Source organism: Blennius ocellaris (genome assembly GCF_963422515.1).
Source record: "Blennius ocellaris genome assembly, chromosome: 9".
In the NCBI taxonomy this organism is placed as follows: domain Eukaryota; kingdom Metazoa; phylum Chordata; class Actinopteri; order Blenniiformes; family Blenniidae; genus Blennius; species Blennius ocellaris.
Window position 1 is genome coordinate 12554802 of NC_137658.1, and position 19269 is coordinate 12574070.

The window sequence follows — 19269 nt, forward strand, 5'->3', positions numbered from 1 at the left end:
CTGAGAGCCGAGCAGCTTCCTTTCTTCAGTTCAAAGCTCGACTTTGTGTTTGGTTAAAGCCGAGTCAAAGCCCCCGACCAAAGAATTACTGCACAAAGTCCAAATGAGCATTGTTTCCCAGAGCGCAACTGACGCACTTCCTTTTTGAACTGTCTCCACATGCTGGCTGAGCTAAATTTGTGGGTTTCCTGAAGTGAAGTGAAACTCAAAGCATAATCAGAACAGACATACAGGAAGCATCGGAACAAACAAAGAAGAATGGGTGAGGGGCTCCAGAGACATGAGGCGTGACACAACCAACAGTCAATTTACGGGGGCTGTGAAGGTGCAGGCACATTGAGTAGTTGTCAGTTCCATCAGGAGGCACTTTTTTTTTTTGAGGGGGGGGACCTTTCAACGCTGTGTACATCAGATGTGGCCAGTGAGGCCAACTCTCTGCATTCACTTCAGTAAAAGAAGTGCCCTAAGTCCAGTTTAGTTTTATATATCAACATGAAAAAAGACCACACAATCTGAAATCAAAATTGAGTTGTTGTTTTTATTTTTTAGAAATACATTTATCTGTACAAAACTGTATAGTGTAAAAAAAAAAAAAAAATTATATCAACAAGAACTGTACACTGGAAAAGTCAGCATATAAAGGGCACCGATACTATACAGCAGATCTAAATCCTTTTGACATCAAATTAGTAATCAGTTAAAGTGCCGGTGTGATTTCAAACTTGACAAAAAGTCAATCTCTTTACAAATATATAACTATAGGGATTTACATCATTTGCTGGCAAACTGGCACTTATGGGAAATTAATACATGTCACATGTTGACTATATGGTCGGCAGCTTTTTCTCATATGCTCGGACAGATGGAAGCTCTGTGTCTTGTCGGGAACATGTCACACATCTTGGGTCTGACGCTGCCATCTTTGCTGGCCTGGGGCAGGGTTGCCAGGGGTCTGAGGGTGTTCTTGCATCTCGGATCAGACTGCCCTTTTAATTTCTGATGTTAACCTTTTACCCTGGAGCGGCAAGGGGAGCGTTTGCTCCATCAGATCTGCTCTGGTGTAGATCTTGCTTTCTGCTCGGCAGAAGCCAGCCACGCTGGCTCCCCAGCCTCTTTCTCCCTCCACCCTGTGACTCATTTTCCCCTCTTTGTTCACATCTCTGCAACAGAGGAAGGTTTCAAGAGGCACAATATTAAAACACACACACAGGCTTACCTCTCTCACAAACATGCTCGGACTATTAAGTGAGCCTTGTAAAGATACCAGGGGTGTTACGATTAATTTGTAACATTAATTCTCTCGGTGTCAAGACCACCGATAGCAGCGGATGTATGTTTTGTTCTTTGGAGCTCATGTGCAAGGATGGGGCAGTGCATGTGTTCAACAGGCCTCTGAAACACCACTGCTTTACTGCTGATAGTGGGATCATGATGCTTGTGTCGTCAAGTATGCTATTATCACTAAAGGGCATGTAGATAGTCCACCTGAGTCGCCAGCCATGACATTTTACACATAAAAGGTGCTCAGAGATAAGAGACAGATAGTACAGGGGAGAAATGAGTGGTGCGTGGACAACTCCTCCACGGACAACTCCTCCATGGATAACTCGTCCACAAAACTGCAAACTTGTACAACTTGTCCACAACCATTTGTTTTAGCGTTATTGAATTGAAGGATTGGATTTCAAAGTATATTTAACATATTTGGAAGGATTATTAACTGTATCTGACACAAGAACATGAGATATATCAATATATTTGACACAATAAAAAAGTTAAAACGCCACTTCATAGATGACGGCTTTGAGGAATGCGTCCAGGTGCTCGTTAAGGTGTCGCAAGCTGCTTTCTGACACGTTAATGAGCTGCGGGGCTCGTACAGTTAGCAACGTTACATGCTTTTTCAGCATTATTGCATATTTCTGATGGCTTATTAAAGGTATTTGTCATGTTCTCTTCCTCTGAACTGCCGTAAGCTCTATTTTAGGCGCCGCCATCTTGGATGTTTTGCGCTCTCCTATTGGACCAGCAGCTTACATGTGACTTGTGGACGAGTTGTCCGTGGACGAGTTATCCGAGAATCGCAATGAGGTGGCCACTACTATAGCACACTGTGTTTCCAATGTGTAACAAAAATGCACCCTGTCAGTGTCTCTGCCACCATAACACACAACGGGTTGCTGCTTGTCAGCTTAAGAGCATAAGGAATAAAAGGAAAGATTGAGTGATAGGGGCTGTAATTCTCTTAAATACACACCAGCAAGTTCCCGGTCCAGCATGTCGATAAAACTCTCAAGTTCCCTTGTGTCTCCCAGCTTGGCTGCAGAAGGAGGACAGAAAGAAAAGGAGTTTCAGACACTATAGAAGAAAAGAAAAAAACTGCAATGGAACATTTTTGTGAAGAGTTGCAGCTCAGTTTAGTGGGTATTTCTTTTGGGCCAAAAGCTGAAAAGCAGTCTTAGATGCAGAATTACAGATGAGCTAAAGTGCTTTTGGACCGGCAAAAATAAAAAAATAAAAATCCTCTCCAGCTAGTTTTATACATGCTGTGATAAAGCTGATCGCAAGGCTTCAAATCTTGACAGCATGCTGAATGTCCCGAGGATCCCTGTTGTACATATCTTAAATTATTCTATGTGAAGTCATACAGAGTTGATAGCACTTTCTGGTCACCTTCTTGTTTTTGTTTTTGTTTTGTTTTTTCTGCCCACTGAAATTTAACAGTAGTCTTTGCATTTGAATATCTCACAATGCAACAGTGCTCCTTCATTTGCACACGCATACACTGGCTCAGGTGGTTTCAACTGCTGCAAAACAGCACAAATAACCCCTGCAGGAGGCTTTAAAAAGAGGGGTGCTGAGACGTCACAGTCACAGAGGCAAGGGCTTTGTTGTGTAAAAACAAAAGAGCTCCCAGCCTAATGTGGAGGGTTTGTGTGTGGCTGTGATAGCGATCAGAGCAAACGTGATAGTGATCGCTGTAAGAACAAGGGCTATCTGGATGGAGATAGGCTTGGGTACCTTTCGGTGCCAGCATTATGCCTGCTGTGTGAAGCTCCTCCTCGCTGGTGTTCAAACTGTTTCCCATAGAAGCTTCACTGCCTGAAGGAAGAGGGAGGCAAGGACGGAGTGAAAGGAGATGATAAACATTGAGGGCAGTCCGTGCAAATGAACAGCGACAGCAGCAACAATTTTAACACATTGCAGGAGTTGCACGTAATGATAATAACACGCAATAAAGAGAAGGTAAATGCCTGCTCGGCTCAAGTGACTCCCATGCGTCAGCTTTTGAAAAGCAGCTCGGATGTCGAAACGTTGGAGGGCCCAAATACTTTCAATAATGACGACACATGGGAGCAGAAAATACACACTTACTTCTTTTATCTTATAACCGTCAACAAATATGCAACAATAGTAGGGAGAAAAAAAGAGACAATTACAAAAGATGGGTTATCCGTAATTGCAGTTCGTTCCAGTGCACAGCTATTGTCACGAGAAACACAGCCACCTTTATAGAAGTGTGCTTGGATATGTCCCCTTGTATCACTAATTTCATGCAAATTAAAAGTGTCAAGCTGCAGTTGTTTGTGCTGATAAAAGGGCTCAATTGGTGCCCATGGGGCCTCTATACAATGTCACTCACTGACAAATGGAGAGCTGAATAATAACTTTCCTTCACTGCACTTTGTAAAAATAAATATCATGTTATTACAGAGACTTTGTCGCAAAGGGATAATCTTTATTTCTATTTTCTTTTTTCCTTACTGTAATCCGAGTCCTCAACTCCACTGTCTTCCCCCAGCCCCGTGCGACTTTTGGCCTCGTGCAAAACACGTTGGTAAGCATGAGGTTTGCTCTGAGACGGGGCCTTCAGCTCCTCCACCACATCCTGGAACTCCTGCAGCAACGCGCCCAGCTCCAAGTCCAAGTCTGTGGAAAATGTGACAGCAGTTGGAAAAGTAATCTCATACTACACAGAGAGAAAATTTCTGCAGCAAAGCAAAACTTCAACATTTCTGAAAGAAGGTTTTCAAGCCCTTAATGCCATTTAAGCGCAAGAAAACCACTTCTAAAACAGCACCGATGCAACAAGTAATGGCTTACCACACAAATACAGTAAAAGCGTGAAATCAAGTATAAGCCATAAACCATCAGTTTGTGTCACTGAGATCAGAAAAGCACAAGTGTAAAAAAGAAAGCTAACAACCCATATGGCTTATAAAGCACAAGAAAGCCAGTTAAACAACTGGTCTGTAAACTGTGGTGGATAAATACTACATTCTAAATCAATACTCCGTGTTTTGAAATCTCATATAAAGTCTACTGGAGCTATTACTTCAATAAATGCACGTTTATAAAATAATAAAAGCAGTATAGGATCAACACTGCTTTACTTATCCACCATTCCATTAGGCTGACATGAATATAACAATATTATCATCCCTTGTGGGAATATTATGTCAGACAGCACAGGAAAAAAAATAATAATTAATTTAGAAAGATTTCAGTTTGGTGCCTTGCTTAAAGTTATAGCCAGCAACTTTAGAATAATGACAATTTTCTGAAAATTGTGGACAAATGCAGATATTACGCGAGACCACGTGGATAATGTCTTAAAACTACACACATTTTATTGAATTTGTTATTTTTATGTATATGCTGTGATATATGAAAAACAATACAGAGTAAGAGAGGACGAAAATGCAATCTGCCTGAAAGGAGTTTACAAGTGTTAGCTGCTACTTGTGATCTTCATTATTGTAGTTATTTAAAATTGATAGTTTCAGTAGTCATTGGACTCACCCGTTGTAATGTCTGAGGACATGCTGCTGCAACAGTGAAATAAAACACCACCAGGCTGCTGTGTGTCTGGGTTCAAAGTGGTTTGAAACTGACAAGCGGGGCAGCAGCTTTATTCTAAGGCGCTCCGCAGAGAGCATCGGGCCAGCCAATCAGGGCCCAGAAAGCCCTCAGAGGTCTACTGTAACTGAAAACAGTGGGCGGATAGGAAAAAGGGAAATAGTTGAGTAAATGACAGAGACAGAAATAAGCCATTACGTAAAACTAGTCCAGGGGGAAAAAATCTAATAAATAAATAAATCCCCAGAATTAAAGTGATTTACTGAGCACAGTTTTGACCTGGACATTAGATATTATCATTAATCTCTACAAAAGAGGAAAACACACATGGGTGTATCATGGTGGGGCCCCAGTCACACTGACGGGTCTCATTTGGAGATGATTGTTTAAAAAAAATAATATCAGTCTGGACCAGAGAAAGTTAAAGAAAGACGAAATCAGAGAATACTGGAGGATCTCTCAGAAGTGTAATGTTAATAAACGGAATGTAAAATGCTCTTCACTTTATCTGCAATTAATAATTCTAGCCTTTAAATCTCATATTAATGGCATAGCAGATGAGAAATAAAACTGCCATTGAAAATGTCTGATTTCAGAAACAGACGATCAACTCAGACACCAGTTTCCATTCAATTTAATGTAACAAACTGTTACTGTTACTGTTACTGTTACTGTTACTGTTACTGTTACTGTTACTGTATAACAATAGAAACTGCAATCAGAAACTGATATTGGGGGAAAGTTACCTTAAGGTCTTCATTTATGGCCCTGCCAGCAGATTTATCTTAATCCTTTATCAGGCAACAGCCCAATCTCCTTGTTGCTTGTTTACACATCACAAATATAAATCATAGTAAAAAAAAATCTGAATAAAATGTAGTTTGTTTGTTTTATATTCTTTATGTCTGTCATTTGTATAGCAAAGCATGATAAGTCTCATTATATCACAATTATAATTTCCCCTTTTTGGAAAGGGATATCTTCTACTATCAATATACACGATTGATGATTTTAATGAGGAAATATGAATGAAAAGAGACAATATTTGTTTTTGTTTTTTTAATGTGCTTAGTCTCAATGAGATAACCTGAGTAAACAAAGGTTGGATAAAGAACAAACAATGGAAATAATAAAGCTGGAGAAAATAACAGGGTCCGGTTTCAAATGGATCCAAGTTATTATTGCAAATATGATGGAAAGGACCTATGAAGGGTGGCAGTTTCTGTTTTTTAGTACATTTAGTGAGTAAATGGCAAATGAATCAAGAAATTCACAACAAAACTTGTAGAAGTATTATTCCGTGTTGGGTGGTGTAATACTCATATTGGCCTATAGAGGGTGCTCGTTTCCCAAAGAGGCTCTTTGCGTCTTCATGGTAAACTATTATGTAACAGCCTGACTGTTCACATAGAGTCAAAACTTTTAAGTGAACATATGAATAAATTTGAAGTCAAAAGTTGTTAGACGCTTTTGAAAGGATCGCTTTCAAAATTTAGTTATTTTTCTAAACACAATTTTTATTGCAACATATGTTGAAGAAAATCATCAGTGTGTATGAACACATGCTTCAATTAGCATAGTAATTATTTCCTGTTTTTAAAGACGTAGGCTTTAGCATAACATTAAAAAACTACTGTACACTTGGTCCACAGCCAGGGAACTGAAAGATAACTCAGAGGGATAAAGACTCAGATTTGTAAAATCATTATGAGGTAGCATTTAAAAGGCAGCAGGTGTGCGGCCACCTGTTTTTTTTGTGTGTGTTTTTTAATAACCATGTGAGCATATTAAATATTGACACATTAAACCCATTCAGGGTCGTTCTGAAGCTGCATATTTGCACAGGCTCCATGCGGACATGTTTTTTCTGCTTTAGCAGTGTGAGTTACACCAAAAGCATGAACTGAATTCATGCAGACAAACCAGTTGTTCATCTACACTCTCATGTGTCATGCTGACACACCAGGTAAGTGTTGTAGGAGGGGCATGTAATGAATTATGCCTTCAGCTGTGCAGGTTTACATTGGTGGCTTTGTGCTCAGTGCTCACTTGCTGCCGAGGAACTCGGGTAACATGTGCGAGGACGATGGGCCATGGGACTCCTGACACTATGAACTGGGCTGGACTACTGCAGGTCAGTGAGTCAAGGAAGACTGTCCAGTGTGGTGGTGTCTGATTACTATCTCAGTGTTTCCGATTGTAAAAGGTGAATGTAATTTCCCTATTTTGCATAATGTGTCAGATATTGATCGAAATTGTTCTTGATTAGGCGCTTGTATACGATTTCAGTGAAAGAATCTCATACAATAAAAATGGAAAGATATATTCACCATTTCTTTTAGTTTTCACGAGCTGTATTTGCATACAAGAAAAACTGATTGAAGGCTTGTGAGAGGCATCATATTACCTTCAGTGAACAGCATTCCGCTTTTAAAAAGCTCACTGAGGCATGAAGTTTGAACATTATCACTACCTGTAAACACTGCTGTCGAGCCTGTGCTGGTTTGAAGTGTAACAATACACCAAATCAAAAATACTGTTGCGTCACACATTGCATTTTCTTTTTCTCACACACACTTTTCTCTCTTTTGCCAGAATCTGTTGCTTGTGGTCCACATCAGGCAGACCTTATGTGGTTCCGCTCTGTTTTCTGTCCCAGAAGAACTGGAGCCAGGCGTTCTGGTTGGATCACTTAGTAAACATTTTCTGCCTCCTTACCAGCTCCTGACCGAAGAGTATCTGTGGGTGGACAAAAACACTGGGAATTTCTACACTACTGAGCAAAGGATGGATCGCGAGGCCCTCTGCCCCAAGGAAACAAAAGCGGAGGAATGTATTATTCTACTGAATGCCATTGTGGGAGCCTCAGGGGACCTTATACAGTTTCCTGTGATCATAGAGGACATCAATGACAATGCACCCCATTTTGAAAATAGTGAGATTCACCTGAGGGTGTCTGAGGATGTGACAGTGGGGACCAGCTTTTTATTAGATGACCAGGCTCAGGATTGGGATGCAGGTCATAATGGAGAGCTGCAGTATCAACTAAACAGTTCTGCTGAAGTCTTCAGTTTAGAAGTTGACAAGGACAGTCTTTTAATTACGCTAGTGGTAAAAAGTGCTCTGGACAGGGAAACTCAGGACCGGTATCACATGGAGCTGGTGGCCACTGACAGCGGTGCTGACCCTTTAAGTGCAACAGCAACTTTAATAATCACAGTGACAGACGTCAATGACAACTGTCCCAGCTTCAGCTCTGACAGTCCTCATAACGTCACCATCCCGGGAGACTCCCCGAAGAACATGGTGATCACTCAAGTCAGAGCCGTAGATCTAGATACAGGCCCGAATGCTGCCATCGTTTACTCTCTCAGTCCCAAAGTCTCTGAGCGGGCCAAGGCACTCTTTAGCCTCGACAGCCTCACTGGGCACATCAGACTAACACAAGACCTCCAGAGTGACAACTCCGAGGAGCTGGTGTTGAAAGTGTTAGCCAGCAGCCATCACTGCCCCCCAGCAGACACTCAGGTAACCGTATCCATGCTCCCCAAGGTGAACCAAGAGCTGACGATCAAGATCAGGTTCATAGTGGAGCATCAAAACCAGACCGTGGTGTTACCAGAGAACCAGCCCCCCACCGTCTTAGCTGTTTTAGAACTTGAGGGTGACAGCAGCTTTAAAGGCTCATCTCTTGCCATTGAGGATGAAGTGCCTTTCACTTTGAGCCTGCAGAATGGCAAATATCTGCTTTCCACATCAAAGCCCCTTGACTATGAGATGAAAAGGGAACATCATATCACTGTAGTAGTGAATGGGAAAACAGCTGAAGAATCTTCTCGGCACGTGATCAGGGTGGAGGTGGAAGACGTCAATGATAATGCGCCGCAATTCCCCCAGTCTGAATACCAGCTGGAGGTGGACGAAAACAACCAGCCAGGATTGTCATTGTTCCAGGTCTTGGCTTCCGATGCAGACAGTGGATACAATGGCCGAGTGACCTACAGCCTGGACAAATACATATCTACCATTTTTAACATCGACTCTGTGACAGGTCAGCTGTCTGTGTCAGCTCCTCTGGACAGGGAACAAGCTGGCGTACACAAGCTCAGTGTGTTAGCTCGAGATAGTGGCTCTCCTCCTTTGGAGTCCGTGGCTACAATATTCATTCGTGTTCTGGACAAGAATGACAATGCACCTGTTTTTTTAACAACTCACTTCATCTTTTTCATCCCAGAGAATGTACCACCATTTGCCCAGGTGGGCAGGGTAGAGGTGAAAGACCCAGATGAAGGGGAGAACGGGAACACAGAATTGCATGTTGTAAACAGCAGTGGACCTTTTGTTGTGGATAACGCTCTGGGGATGCTACGCACCACCGACAACTTGGACCGGGAAACAGAAGACCGCTATGAACTCTACCTGTTGGCCAGTGATCACGGGCAGCCGGTCGCTCTAACATCCACTGCCAGAGTGACTATTTTTGTGGAGGACATCAATGACAACCAGCCAAAAGTGATCCTTCCCAGCAGTAACTCTTCATGCTTGACCATCTCTCCGGGTACCCTGGCAGGTACTATGGTAACAAAGATCTATGCCATCGATGAAGACTCGGGACTGAATTCAGAGATTACATACTCTGTTGTGGCACCAAAGCCATCACAATACAACAGTCCATTCCAGATAGATTCTAGGTCAGGAAACATCACGTTAAGTCAGCAACTTCAAGGTAAAGACCTTGGAATGCACCACTTGTTCATCGTGGTCAGAGACGGCGGGAAGCCAGCTCCACTTTACACCACTGTATGGGTAAACCTGCTGGTCAACGACAGCATGGAGCCCTGCCACTTGGACAGGACGCCCACCTGGACGGGGACACCAGACGTAGTTCAAAGCCCCTCAAAGTCATCCATCTGTGAGGTGGAGACAACTCGATCTGCACAAGTGACAATGTTAATAGGCCTGGGGATGATACTGGTATCCACATGTATTCTTATTGGGACAGCTGTGTTTTACCTGAAACAGCGGAGAAAAAGTCTACAAGAGAAAAAGAAAAAATACACAGAGGAGAATGAGATTCCACTGAGGCTCAAAGACAAATATTATTGTGAGGAATAACAGAAAAAAAGCAAGCAAGCAACGTGTAATCTTATTCACAGTTTCATGGGTGAAATCAATATATATTCAGAATATGTGTCAAAGGCTTCTTGCATTTCAATATGTTCGTGAATCAGTGTGATGCACAGTGCATTCAAGAAATATTTCTGTGGAAATAAAGTTCATTTTTTGATTACGATCCCTGAGATTCCTCCATAGCAAATAAAGTGATCTGATATGTATAGTGAGCAAATACTCACAGATGTTCAATGTGAAACAGGAAATGTGTATAGTGTTGCTTCTACTCAGAATATATCACAGCAGGTCACTTGTAAAATTCCAGTATCACAGTCACTAACCTTAAACATTGATATCTATGACCCCCTGCAGGCAATCGCATTGAGGTAATGGTCTCTTAAGTGGATTGAGCCTTTCTCAGATTTCTGACTCTGACTGATGGGGAGTCTAAAGTATTTAGACGCACAAAAGGGCTTAATGTTCCTCTGGTGGGGAAGTGATGAAATTCTCTAAAGAAGTAACTCTGACATGGGCTCAGGAGACAGAGGGTGGCTGTGGACAGGTGAGAGGCGGCAGAGGGAAGGCACACCAACATCTCAAGTCACCGCCTCACACCTGTTACTTGATAAGCCTACCTCTCACCCTCGGCACTGCATTACACGCAGTAAACCTAATGTACAGCAACCAGCAAGCCAACAACAGGCATGTTGTTTTGATAGCAGATGTTGGGAGAGGAATCACACTGTGTTCAAACGAGTCTTTTACAAAAGGCTCTTGTGTTTTACTGATCCATTTGTTTGCCGGGAAACAATTGAGATATCAAACCAGGTTAAGCGATGCATAAATTATGAATGAGCCCAATTTAAGTTGGAGTTAACAAATCTCTGAACACACATTTGCCTAAAGAGGGTTCTCTGATTGTTATCGCTTTAACGGATCGGGAACCATTGTTAAAAAAAACAAATCTTTGAAGTACAAACTATTAAGCGATCCTTTCAAAATGCACCCATGTTAGAGGGGAGAAGCCAAGCCAAGACTTGCGGCCTGTAAAACACTGTGTACAACAACCTGGTTAGGAGAGAACAGGGCTTGTATAACATGAGAAGCGTCTCTCTGAGGGATTCCGAGCTGCCAGCTCAAAAATAAATAATCTAATATTGTTGTACTGTGAGACGAGCCAAATTAAATGAGAAGAAATGAAGAGCAGCATAACACAATTAGACACAAGTACCAAATTTACATGTGGAATTGTTAGCTTGACAGATTTTACTGCATTCAAACATGCACAACAATCTGTATCTGCAGTCATATTGCAGTTTTTCTTGAGAAAACGTTTCAAAATTATTCCGCAAATGACATCTTTCTATAACATCAACTGCATTGTGGAGCCTATATATTTGATCTATATAGTGGTGTGGTGGTTGGCACCCATGTCTCACAGTGATAATATGAGTTTGAGTTGGACTTGAGGGCCTTTCTGTGAGAGTTTGCGTATTTTTCCCGTGCATGTGGGGCTTTCATAGTTCCCATTCACAGCCCAAAACATGCTATTGAGGTTAAATGGTGATTCTAAACAGCCCATAGTCGTCTGTCTATCTCGTCTATCGTCTGTGTTTGCTCTGTGGTGGCCAAGTGCCCCGTCCAGGGTGTAGCATGCCTCCACCTTCAGTCAGCTGGAATTGGCCCCATTACTGTGCGACCCTATGTGGGATAAAAGCACTATTGAAGATGGATGGATGGGAGTACCTGGGTTGAAATGATACCACTACATAAAGCGCTGTGGCAAGAGGAAGTCTGCCATCTACTGGTCATGAATCAAGCCAAGTCTGGCTCTTTATTTCTGGTATTTGGCCAGAGGGTGGAGAGATGAATCAGAGGACAGTCTCTCACTCCGCCACAGTCAGGTCGCCTGAGATCAGTGATGTTTCCCTGCTGCATGCTGCTCTGCTCCCCTCACAGTGCATCTCATTTAAATCACAGTCGTTTTTCCTCTTGTTAAGCTGAACATTTTATATAGTGGGTTAAGAGGTTACATGAGCTCACATGGACAAAGAATCGAGCTGGCATCGACCCAAATACCCAGTGGATTATTTGTCAGATACACATTGGAGCTTTTATGATCAGGCATTACATAACAATCGAGTGTAATTAAAATGCCACTGCTTTTTTTCTTCTACTTCTTCTTATCAGAGAAGCCTCGCGTGGAGATGCTGTAAAATAGCCCTTATTTCAACTACTCAGCCTTAAAGACACTATCTGGTTTCATCATCATACATGTTCACAGTTTGTGAACAGCACTTTAAATTAGTTTTTAAGGCGAGTGTTCAAGGCTAAATAGACCCATTCAGAAGAATAAGGATTAAACTTTAGATCTTTCGTGTTAAGCGCTGTATCTCAAATACTGCAGTCAAACAGATAGTATCTAACAATTCCCCAAGACTGGAGAGTCACCTGACAGTAGTCAGCCTTCAAAGGTGATATCTTGTAATCTCGGACAATCTCACATGGGTTTCATCATTCTGTAGTTAATTTCTAGATCGGGCGAGCTGATATGGGCTATTCCAACTCATATGACGCACATTGTATAATCATAAAGTTTTGTATCACAAAGTTCCACAAAAATAAAGGATTTTATTCTTCTTGTGAGGAGAGAAAAGTTCCCTATTTTGCATTTGATGGGGATTGGCACGTTTTCCTCTGCATGCAAATGGCCTCGGTAAATGTGCGCAAGTGTGAGCAGCAGTCTGACCTCCTCATTATTCCCCGCCTTGAAGTTCATTGAAAAGCCACATTGTTTCTTTAAGATTGCACTTGCAGCCATCAGCGACTCTGTCCATTGTTAGGTGGGGGTGAACAGGACTCTAGTTGAGATTGATATACGGGGGCCGCAGTCTTTTTGCGCATATCATCAGCAGAGCAGCTGCGGTGCGGGCGGCCAACAGGACCTGAGCGCAGACATGGGTAAGAAACTGCAACCACTGGGATCAAACTTCTTCCCAACACTTTGCTCACTCTCATTTATAGATCCTTCATTTATTGTAGGCTGATATAAGTTGGGGTGGATGAGACGGGAGTATTTGTTAAGCTTTGGTTTTCCCTCTAATTTTATTATTATTTTTTGTCAGTTTTGGAGAGGGGTTGGACCGGCTGATGCTCCGCTGATATTACGAGATTTATTTCATGCTTGAGGTGGCAGCGCTACTTTCAGAGGAGCCTTGTCGCTTCTGCTTTCGTTGGCAATCATTCTCAATTTTCGAAGAGGCGAACTTGGTCTCAACCTTGCATTTTCCCCCGATGGCCGGTGTTGTTGTTTTCATTGAGGTGGCAGTGCGGGTCACGGCGGTTCACTGCCTGCGCGGTGTGATCCGCCTGTTCACGTCTTAATTAGTTGATTGGTGCGCTTTGGTGGGTCTGAATGCGCGCGGCTTGGTTAATGTTAATGGTGCTTAAACTTCTGCACAATGTGGCTGTTGTGGGCCACTTGCCTACTTGCACTCCTGGATGTCATAAATGGATATTTAATGACGTGACTATAATTAGTATAGTTATTTACGTGTTTTCTCACAATGCATCTTTTTCACTGTAGATTTTTTTTTAATGTTCCCAGCTCACATGTTGGGCCCACACACAAACAGTCTACAGTCATGTAGATGTGTTCAATTAAAAGGCCATCTATTTGCTCCCCCCCACCCCCCCTACCATCTGTGTTTACTGTAATGGTACCAACCACAGTCTGTCTGCTTTCATTGTGGGTGCATGCATGCAAGTGTTCAACTGCTCCCATGCACACAGTTGCATTGTTTGTTTTATAAATTTGCTTTCCCCATCCCCTTCCAGCCACTGGCAGCTCCAGACTATCAACCTTCTTGTTCCCGTGTCTTCTCAGAAGGAAGTCTGTGAGTGTGCGCATGTGTGTGTCAAGCATTGAGGTGCCTCTGGGCTTTGTTTGCTTGACATTGGTGGCCCTTGTACCCCCATGATGCAGTGGGACAAAGACTGTTGTCTCTCCAGTCACAAAAGCAGCCTCTCTCTCTGTTTCACTTTGTCTCTCCTCCTTGTCGTCCTTTTTTTCTCACACTCTCCATGCTGGGTGGTGAATGGAGTCAGGGTGTGAGATGGGGTCAGTGCAGACACATCCCAGTGCTTTTGGCCCTTGGCATCCATTCAAACAACACATGACTGTGGGGGAAAATGCAAAGCTTTACCAAGTGTGTGCTTGGGAGTTTGGAGCTTCAGTCTGTCATGATAAAGTAGTCATAGCCTAAACGTTTTTTGTTTTTTCCCCCCCTAATATTAATTCTGTTGTGCTTTTCATCACCTCAACTTGACCGTTGTTGTGGACAGCTATCATAATTTCCAGAGGTTTTCAGTCAATTCTGGTGTTGTATATCCTGAAGAGTGCAGAAATACAAGTAACTCGGATGCGACTTGTTTTCTCTTTTTTGATTGAAAAAGTTAAGCAAAAGTGTTTATTTCATTGTGAAGTCACCCATAATTTAAAGTTGTGGCATGATGACATCACCATAAATTCTGCTCCACATTCATTTTGATAGTGTGGGACATTTTTCCCTGACTCTCATCGTGCTGCATTTTGATCAACAGGTTGCTATGATTGCTGTATGCGCTGTTTGGGTGGGGTACCCTACTGCTCCCTTGTCGCCACGCTGCTTTGCTTCTCTGGCATCGCCCTCTTCTGCGGTTGTGGGCACCAAGCGCTCACAGAAACAGAGAGACTCATTGAGAATTACTTTGCTCGTAACCTTCAGGATTACATCACCCTCGCTTACATGTAAGTTGGCTGAAATTTGAGCAATACTTGTTTAACCTTATCCCGGCATTTCTCAGCATGTAATTTCTAATTTGAATTTATACTTTTTTTTTTCTTTTTTTTTTACCCTTTAGCATCCAATATTTCCAGTATGTTATCTACGGCTTGGCCTCGTTTTTCTTCCTCTACTGCATCATGCTTCTGGCTGAGGGTTTCTACACCACAAGTGCTGCCAAGCAAACCTTTGGAGAGTTCCGGAGCACCATGTGCGGCCGCTGCCTCAGTTCCTCGGTGAGATGGCCCAGAGTAGAGCAAGTATGGAAGATTGGAGAGATTGGATGGGATTAATACACTTATCACTCAATGGTGGGTGCTGAGCTGAAAATCTTCAGGCTCTGGGGAAAAAAAAAACAAAAAAAAAACAACCTTTTGGGTACATGCAAAGATAAGCATACAGCAAGTGTTTGAGTGGCTGGGGAAAGATTTGAGTGCTTGAAAGATGAGGAGGAGCGTGGAAAAAGTGAGATAAGTGATACTCATCAGAATTTTTTTTGGTGGTCAGTAAGCGAGTCCGCACTCATAAAATGTCTGCTTGATTCCTTATGTCCATCATTGATGAAGCATCATAATGTTTATTCTCCTCTCCTGTGCAGTTCATAGTGGTGACGTACGTACTTGCTGTGCTTTGGCTGCTGGTGTTCGCTTTCTCGGCCTTGCCCGTCTACTTCTTCTACAACATGGATGCAACCTGCCACACCATCGATGTTCTGACGGAGACCCCAGCAAGTATCAACCAGCTCTGTGTGGATGCACGACAGTACGGTGAGAAGATAAATGTATCCGGGTTATGCTGCAGGCTTGGGAGGGTGAACGTGAAAGCCATCCATTGTGCGTCTTGTGGTTGGTCACAACACGGAGGTAAAAAAACATAAAAAGGCCAACATCACTGGCAAATGATTTAACATGAAATAAAACTCGCATAAAACAATGGCTGAATTCAATTTTGTGATATTAGTTTGCTTTTTAAATTGTTAAATCTTCATTAATAATTTAACCTGTAAAACTCAGTATGCATGCATAAATAGGGTTTGTAGAGTTGGTCTCATTTTTTTGTTTTTTGCACCTTTTCCAGGGTTTTTATTGCCATTATAATTCATAGGTTTCATAATGCATTGCCTTGTGGTGTCTGAATTGAAAGAACAGAAAAAGAAATAACACTGGGAGTGCACAAGTATGTGTATTGTGAGAGAAAGAAGTCGGAATATTGGTCAGAATAAAACATTAAAAGTTGGGAACCATCAGGAATAATAAAGGAATTGATAAAGGTTTGTACTGTTTCTCAATCAAAAGTCTTCATATGAAATCTTTCAAACATAGAACCTATGGTTTTATAAGCGAGATCACCTTGCGATACTGTTTTCATATTCCATAAAAAAATTTCCATTGAAATAAATGTGCTTTTTAGATTCCACTTATCATAGTTTCATCATGATTTCTTCATGTTTCTCATCAGAAACACCCCCTCCCTGGTTTCAATATAAATTGCACCTTGAATAGATGAAATCATCAGTGCAGGGAAAGTAGAGTCAAAATTATTAGGCATTTTTTTACAGCTTTAAACGATTCAAGTCAAGACTTCATATCATCCTTGTCAACATGTCAGACAGTTTTTCAACCTTATTGCGCGGCAAAACATCTCGAGACAATTAAACCTGATGATCAGACTGTGTATGCCAACATAGGCACCCCATCAAGTTAATCATGAATTTCTGGTGGCTGTGTTCACAACGGTTGGAAGTGAGCAGTGTTCGGACTGACAGAGCTAATAGACCCATGGACCAACATCATATCCCTGGAATGTGGGTAAAAATACATAATGTAAAAAAATTCAATGCATCTGACAATGAACCACGCTGTTGCAACAGATAGCCTGTTTCTTCATTTCCATGAATATGGGCTCTGTGTGATTTTTTTTTTTTTCTTTCTTTTTTTTTTCCTGTCAGCCCTACATACACTGTCTTCAGGGTGTATTCACTCCCTAGCACATCAAATGTGTATTAATCTGTAGCTGAAAATAGTCCCCTAACACACGCACTATTTACTCCCTTTTGAACAAATTTTGCCAAAGACAGAGCTCAGCTGTTTTTTTTATTATTCTGTTTAGTTTTTTTATTGGTTAACTAAGATTTATGGTGTGAGCTGGAAGTTGCAAACAGTGCAGCAAAGTCATAACGTTCTGAAAATGATTTTTTTTTTTTTTTTTAAAGAATTCTCATCCCTATCGTGCACAACTAGGATAATAAATAGTTATTGCATCTGCATCTTCAGATGAATGAATTGTTTTGTTTTTGGTTTTTTTAACAGGACTCTTGCCTTGGAATGCAGTGCCCGGGAAAGCTTGTGGCATGACCTTGTCCAATGTTTGCAAGACCAGAGAGGTGAAAAAACTAAACAAAATAACTCAAGTTGTGCTGCCGTGTTATGTAATTTGCCCGAAATAAAATGAGCACATGCTATTATGACTAATCCAAATCTCTTCCCACCAGTACCGAATGACCTACGACCTTTATATTGCTGCCTTTGCCGGCGCGGGCATCACCCTCTTGGCTCTGGTGAGTGATTAAGCTCGGCCATGGTCATTTTGACTGCACTTTTACGGTGGGCAACAATAGTATCCGGGCTCATGTGACTTGATGACGTTCAAAGTGTGGGTGGCCAGGCATCTCAGGCCTCCATGACTGATGACTTTTGTACCATCGCTCTCTGTTCCTCTCACTCAGCTGACACAAACATCATAATAATGCTGTAATGTCTGGTTGGGCTCCAAACACGCAGGCAAATGGTGCACTCATTACACTTGCGTTCCCCATTACGGAAGCAGCTTTATGGATGGCATCTGCCATAAAATTGAAGTCATCGGAGCAATTATATTCAGTTCTCATTTCCGGCGTTGCATGATGTTGTGGATTTTCTGACTCTGCACCCTCTTTCTAATTCCTCCTATCTCTGTTTGTCTGTTCATAGCTGACCTATACTGTGTCAACCACCTATAACTTTGCGGTGCTGCGGTATCTGGGGAGAAAGGGCATAGGTGCACGGTGCTAGGCACCCATCCTCCTGTCTACTTTACCACCACCAAGGGGAACTAAAGGAATGTCACACAGCCACCTGTGATCATGGACTTCTTAAAAACCCTACGTTTTATATTTGTACTTTTCTTGTTATAAGAATGTGATTGTTTTCATTTCTCTGTTTTTATGGGTGTATTTGCTGCTTTGAGTTACAGTCTTTTTTTTTTTTCATTGCCCCATTGCCAAAATATGTAAGTTACTGCTGTTGTTGCTTGCTGGTGTCTAAAATTCACCTGTGCCTCCAACTGCACTGAAAACACTAATACACAGCTAATGAATTAACATAAGCAAAAGGAAAAACAAACAAAAAAAAAACATCAGCACCAATTTGCAACCTGTGCAGATAAAATGCAGCTGTTGCTGAGAATAGGGATTAGGAGTGGTTACCATGGCAACCACCACCCCTCACATCTGGTTGCCATGGTGGCAGAGAACCATGCACTTGCCGTCTCACGCTGACCTCAGGACTTTTCTCACGGGCCGGAGAAAAGCTTCCACAATGGAGTCATGCCCATTTATGAAGCCGGCCAATAAGGAGCCTTGTGGGGGCCACCTGGGCGACAAGTCTCTGAAACGGGTTCTATTACATGTCAGTGGAGAGGGCTCGCTGGACAAAGAGGGGGTTAGACCCCTCCAAAGGCTCAATGCAACTCCTCTGGGACAGCAGCCACACTCGACACATCCACATGCTGCTGCATGACCCACCCACCCCACCCCATACAATGAAAATGATGGCCTCGGAGTGAGGACTCAAGGAAGTTTAGATGATTTTCAAATAGTTTCTTATTGAGAAAGAAACAGTCTTGTTTAGATCTAGTAAGGTCTGAAATTGTTTCTCATAACTTTGAGATGACAAAAAGCACTAGGTGCTAACTTATCAAGTAACCGCTTACTGCAATATTAGATGTAAAACATATTGTTGTTGCCCCCCCCCCCCATTGATGCATGACTGAGGTACATTTATAGAAACAGAACAGTTTTGTTTTGTCTGTAATTCCATAGGAACATTTGTTATAGAAATTATATAGCACACTTTTTTTACTTATTGTAGCTGATTTTACTAAATATGTTTAACTGTGTGATTACTAATGCAAACATTTGCAACTTGTGGAGTAGACCAGGGGTTCTCGAAGTGTGTAAGGATGAGACTTGTTTTTTATTGATTGCCAAACTTTGTCATGGTTTTCACGTGATAAGAAAGTATTAGTATTTGTTCCTTAGTCGGTAAGAAACATAACTTTGCTTGTGCTAATTAGTTGCATTTTATTTGAAATATTTGTTAAGTCAATAGTCTGAAATTCGTGACTGTTACACTTGTGGTTTTACACAAAAGCTTATTTTATATTTTGATTTGTCTCCAATTTACTTACAATAAATTCACTTTTGAATGTGTTTTAA

The 19269-nt window shown here is 41.9% G+C and overlaps 3 protein-coding genes across 3 annotated transcripts; 2 read left to right on the forward strand and 1 right to left on the reverse strand.

Annotated features, from left to right (window-relative positions):
• Positions 1-518: 518 nt before the first annotated feature.
• Positions 519-4869, reverse strand: LOC308134885 (regulator of cell cycle RGCC). Its single transcript, XM_080502727.1, has 5 exons — positions 4804-4869; positions 3766-3930; positions 3022-3102; positions 2258-2320; positions 519-1160 (listed from the first exon to the last, which is right to left on the reverse strand). The coding sequence occupies exons 1-5, from the start codon at positions 4823-4825 to the stop codon at positions 1153-1155; spliced, it is 339 nt and encodes a 112-aa protein (XP_080358853.1). The 5' UTR covers positions 4826-4869; the 3' UTR covers positions 519-1152.
• Positions 4870-6946: 2077 nt separating this feature from the next.
• Positions 6947-9975, forward strand: pcdh20l (protocadherin 20-like; the record flags this gene model as incomplete). Its single annotated transcript, XM_080501994.1, has 2 exons — positions 6947-6994; positions 7456-9975. The coding sequence occupies 2 exons, from the start codon at positions 6947-6949 to the stop codon at positions 9973-9975; spliced, it is 2568 nt and encodes an 855-aa protein (XP_080358120.1).
• A 2820-nt stretch (positions 9976-12795) lies between these two features.
• Positions 12796-19269, forward strand: plp1a (proteolipid protein 1a). The gene is made up of 7 exons (XM_080502618.1): positions 12796-12933; positions 14575-14761; positions 14875-15031; positions 15394-15562; positions 17105-17178; positions 17287-17352; positions 17765-19269. The coding sequence occupies exons 1-7, from the start codon at positions 12930-12932 to the stop codon at positions 17843-17845; spliced, it is 738 nt and encodes a 245-aa protein (XP_080358744.1). The 5' UTR covers positions 12796-12929; the 3' UTR covers positions 17846-19269.

Coding starts and splice junctions, on each gene's coding strand:
- LOC308134885 (XM_080502727.1), bottom strand. CDS start 4,825: ATGTCCTCAGACATTACAACGG. Junction 3,931..4,803: donor GTCCTCAGACATTACAACGG/GTGAGTCCAATG, acceptor CATTTTCCACAG/ACTTGGACTTGGAGCTGGGC. Junction 3,103..3,765: donor AGTTGAGGACTCGGATTACA/GTAAGGAAAAAA, acceptor CTCTTCCTTCAG/GCAGTGAAGCTTCTATGGGA.
- plp1a (XM_080502618.1), top strand. Junction 14,762..14,874: donor TACATCACCCTCGCTTACAT/GTAAGTTGGCTG, acceptor TTTACCCTTTAG/CATCCAATATTTCCAGTATG. Junction 17,353..17,764: donor GCATCACCCTCTTGGCTCTG/GTGAGTGATTAA, acceptor GTCTGTTCATAG/CTGACCTATACTGTGTCAAC.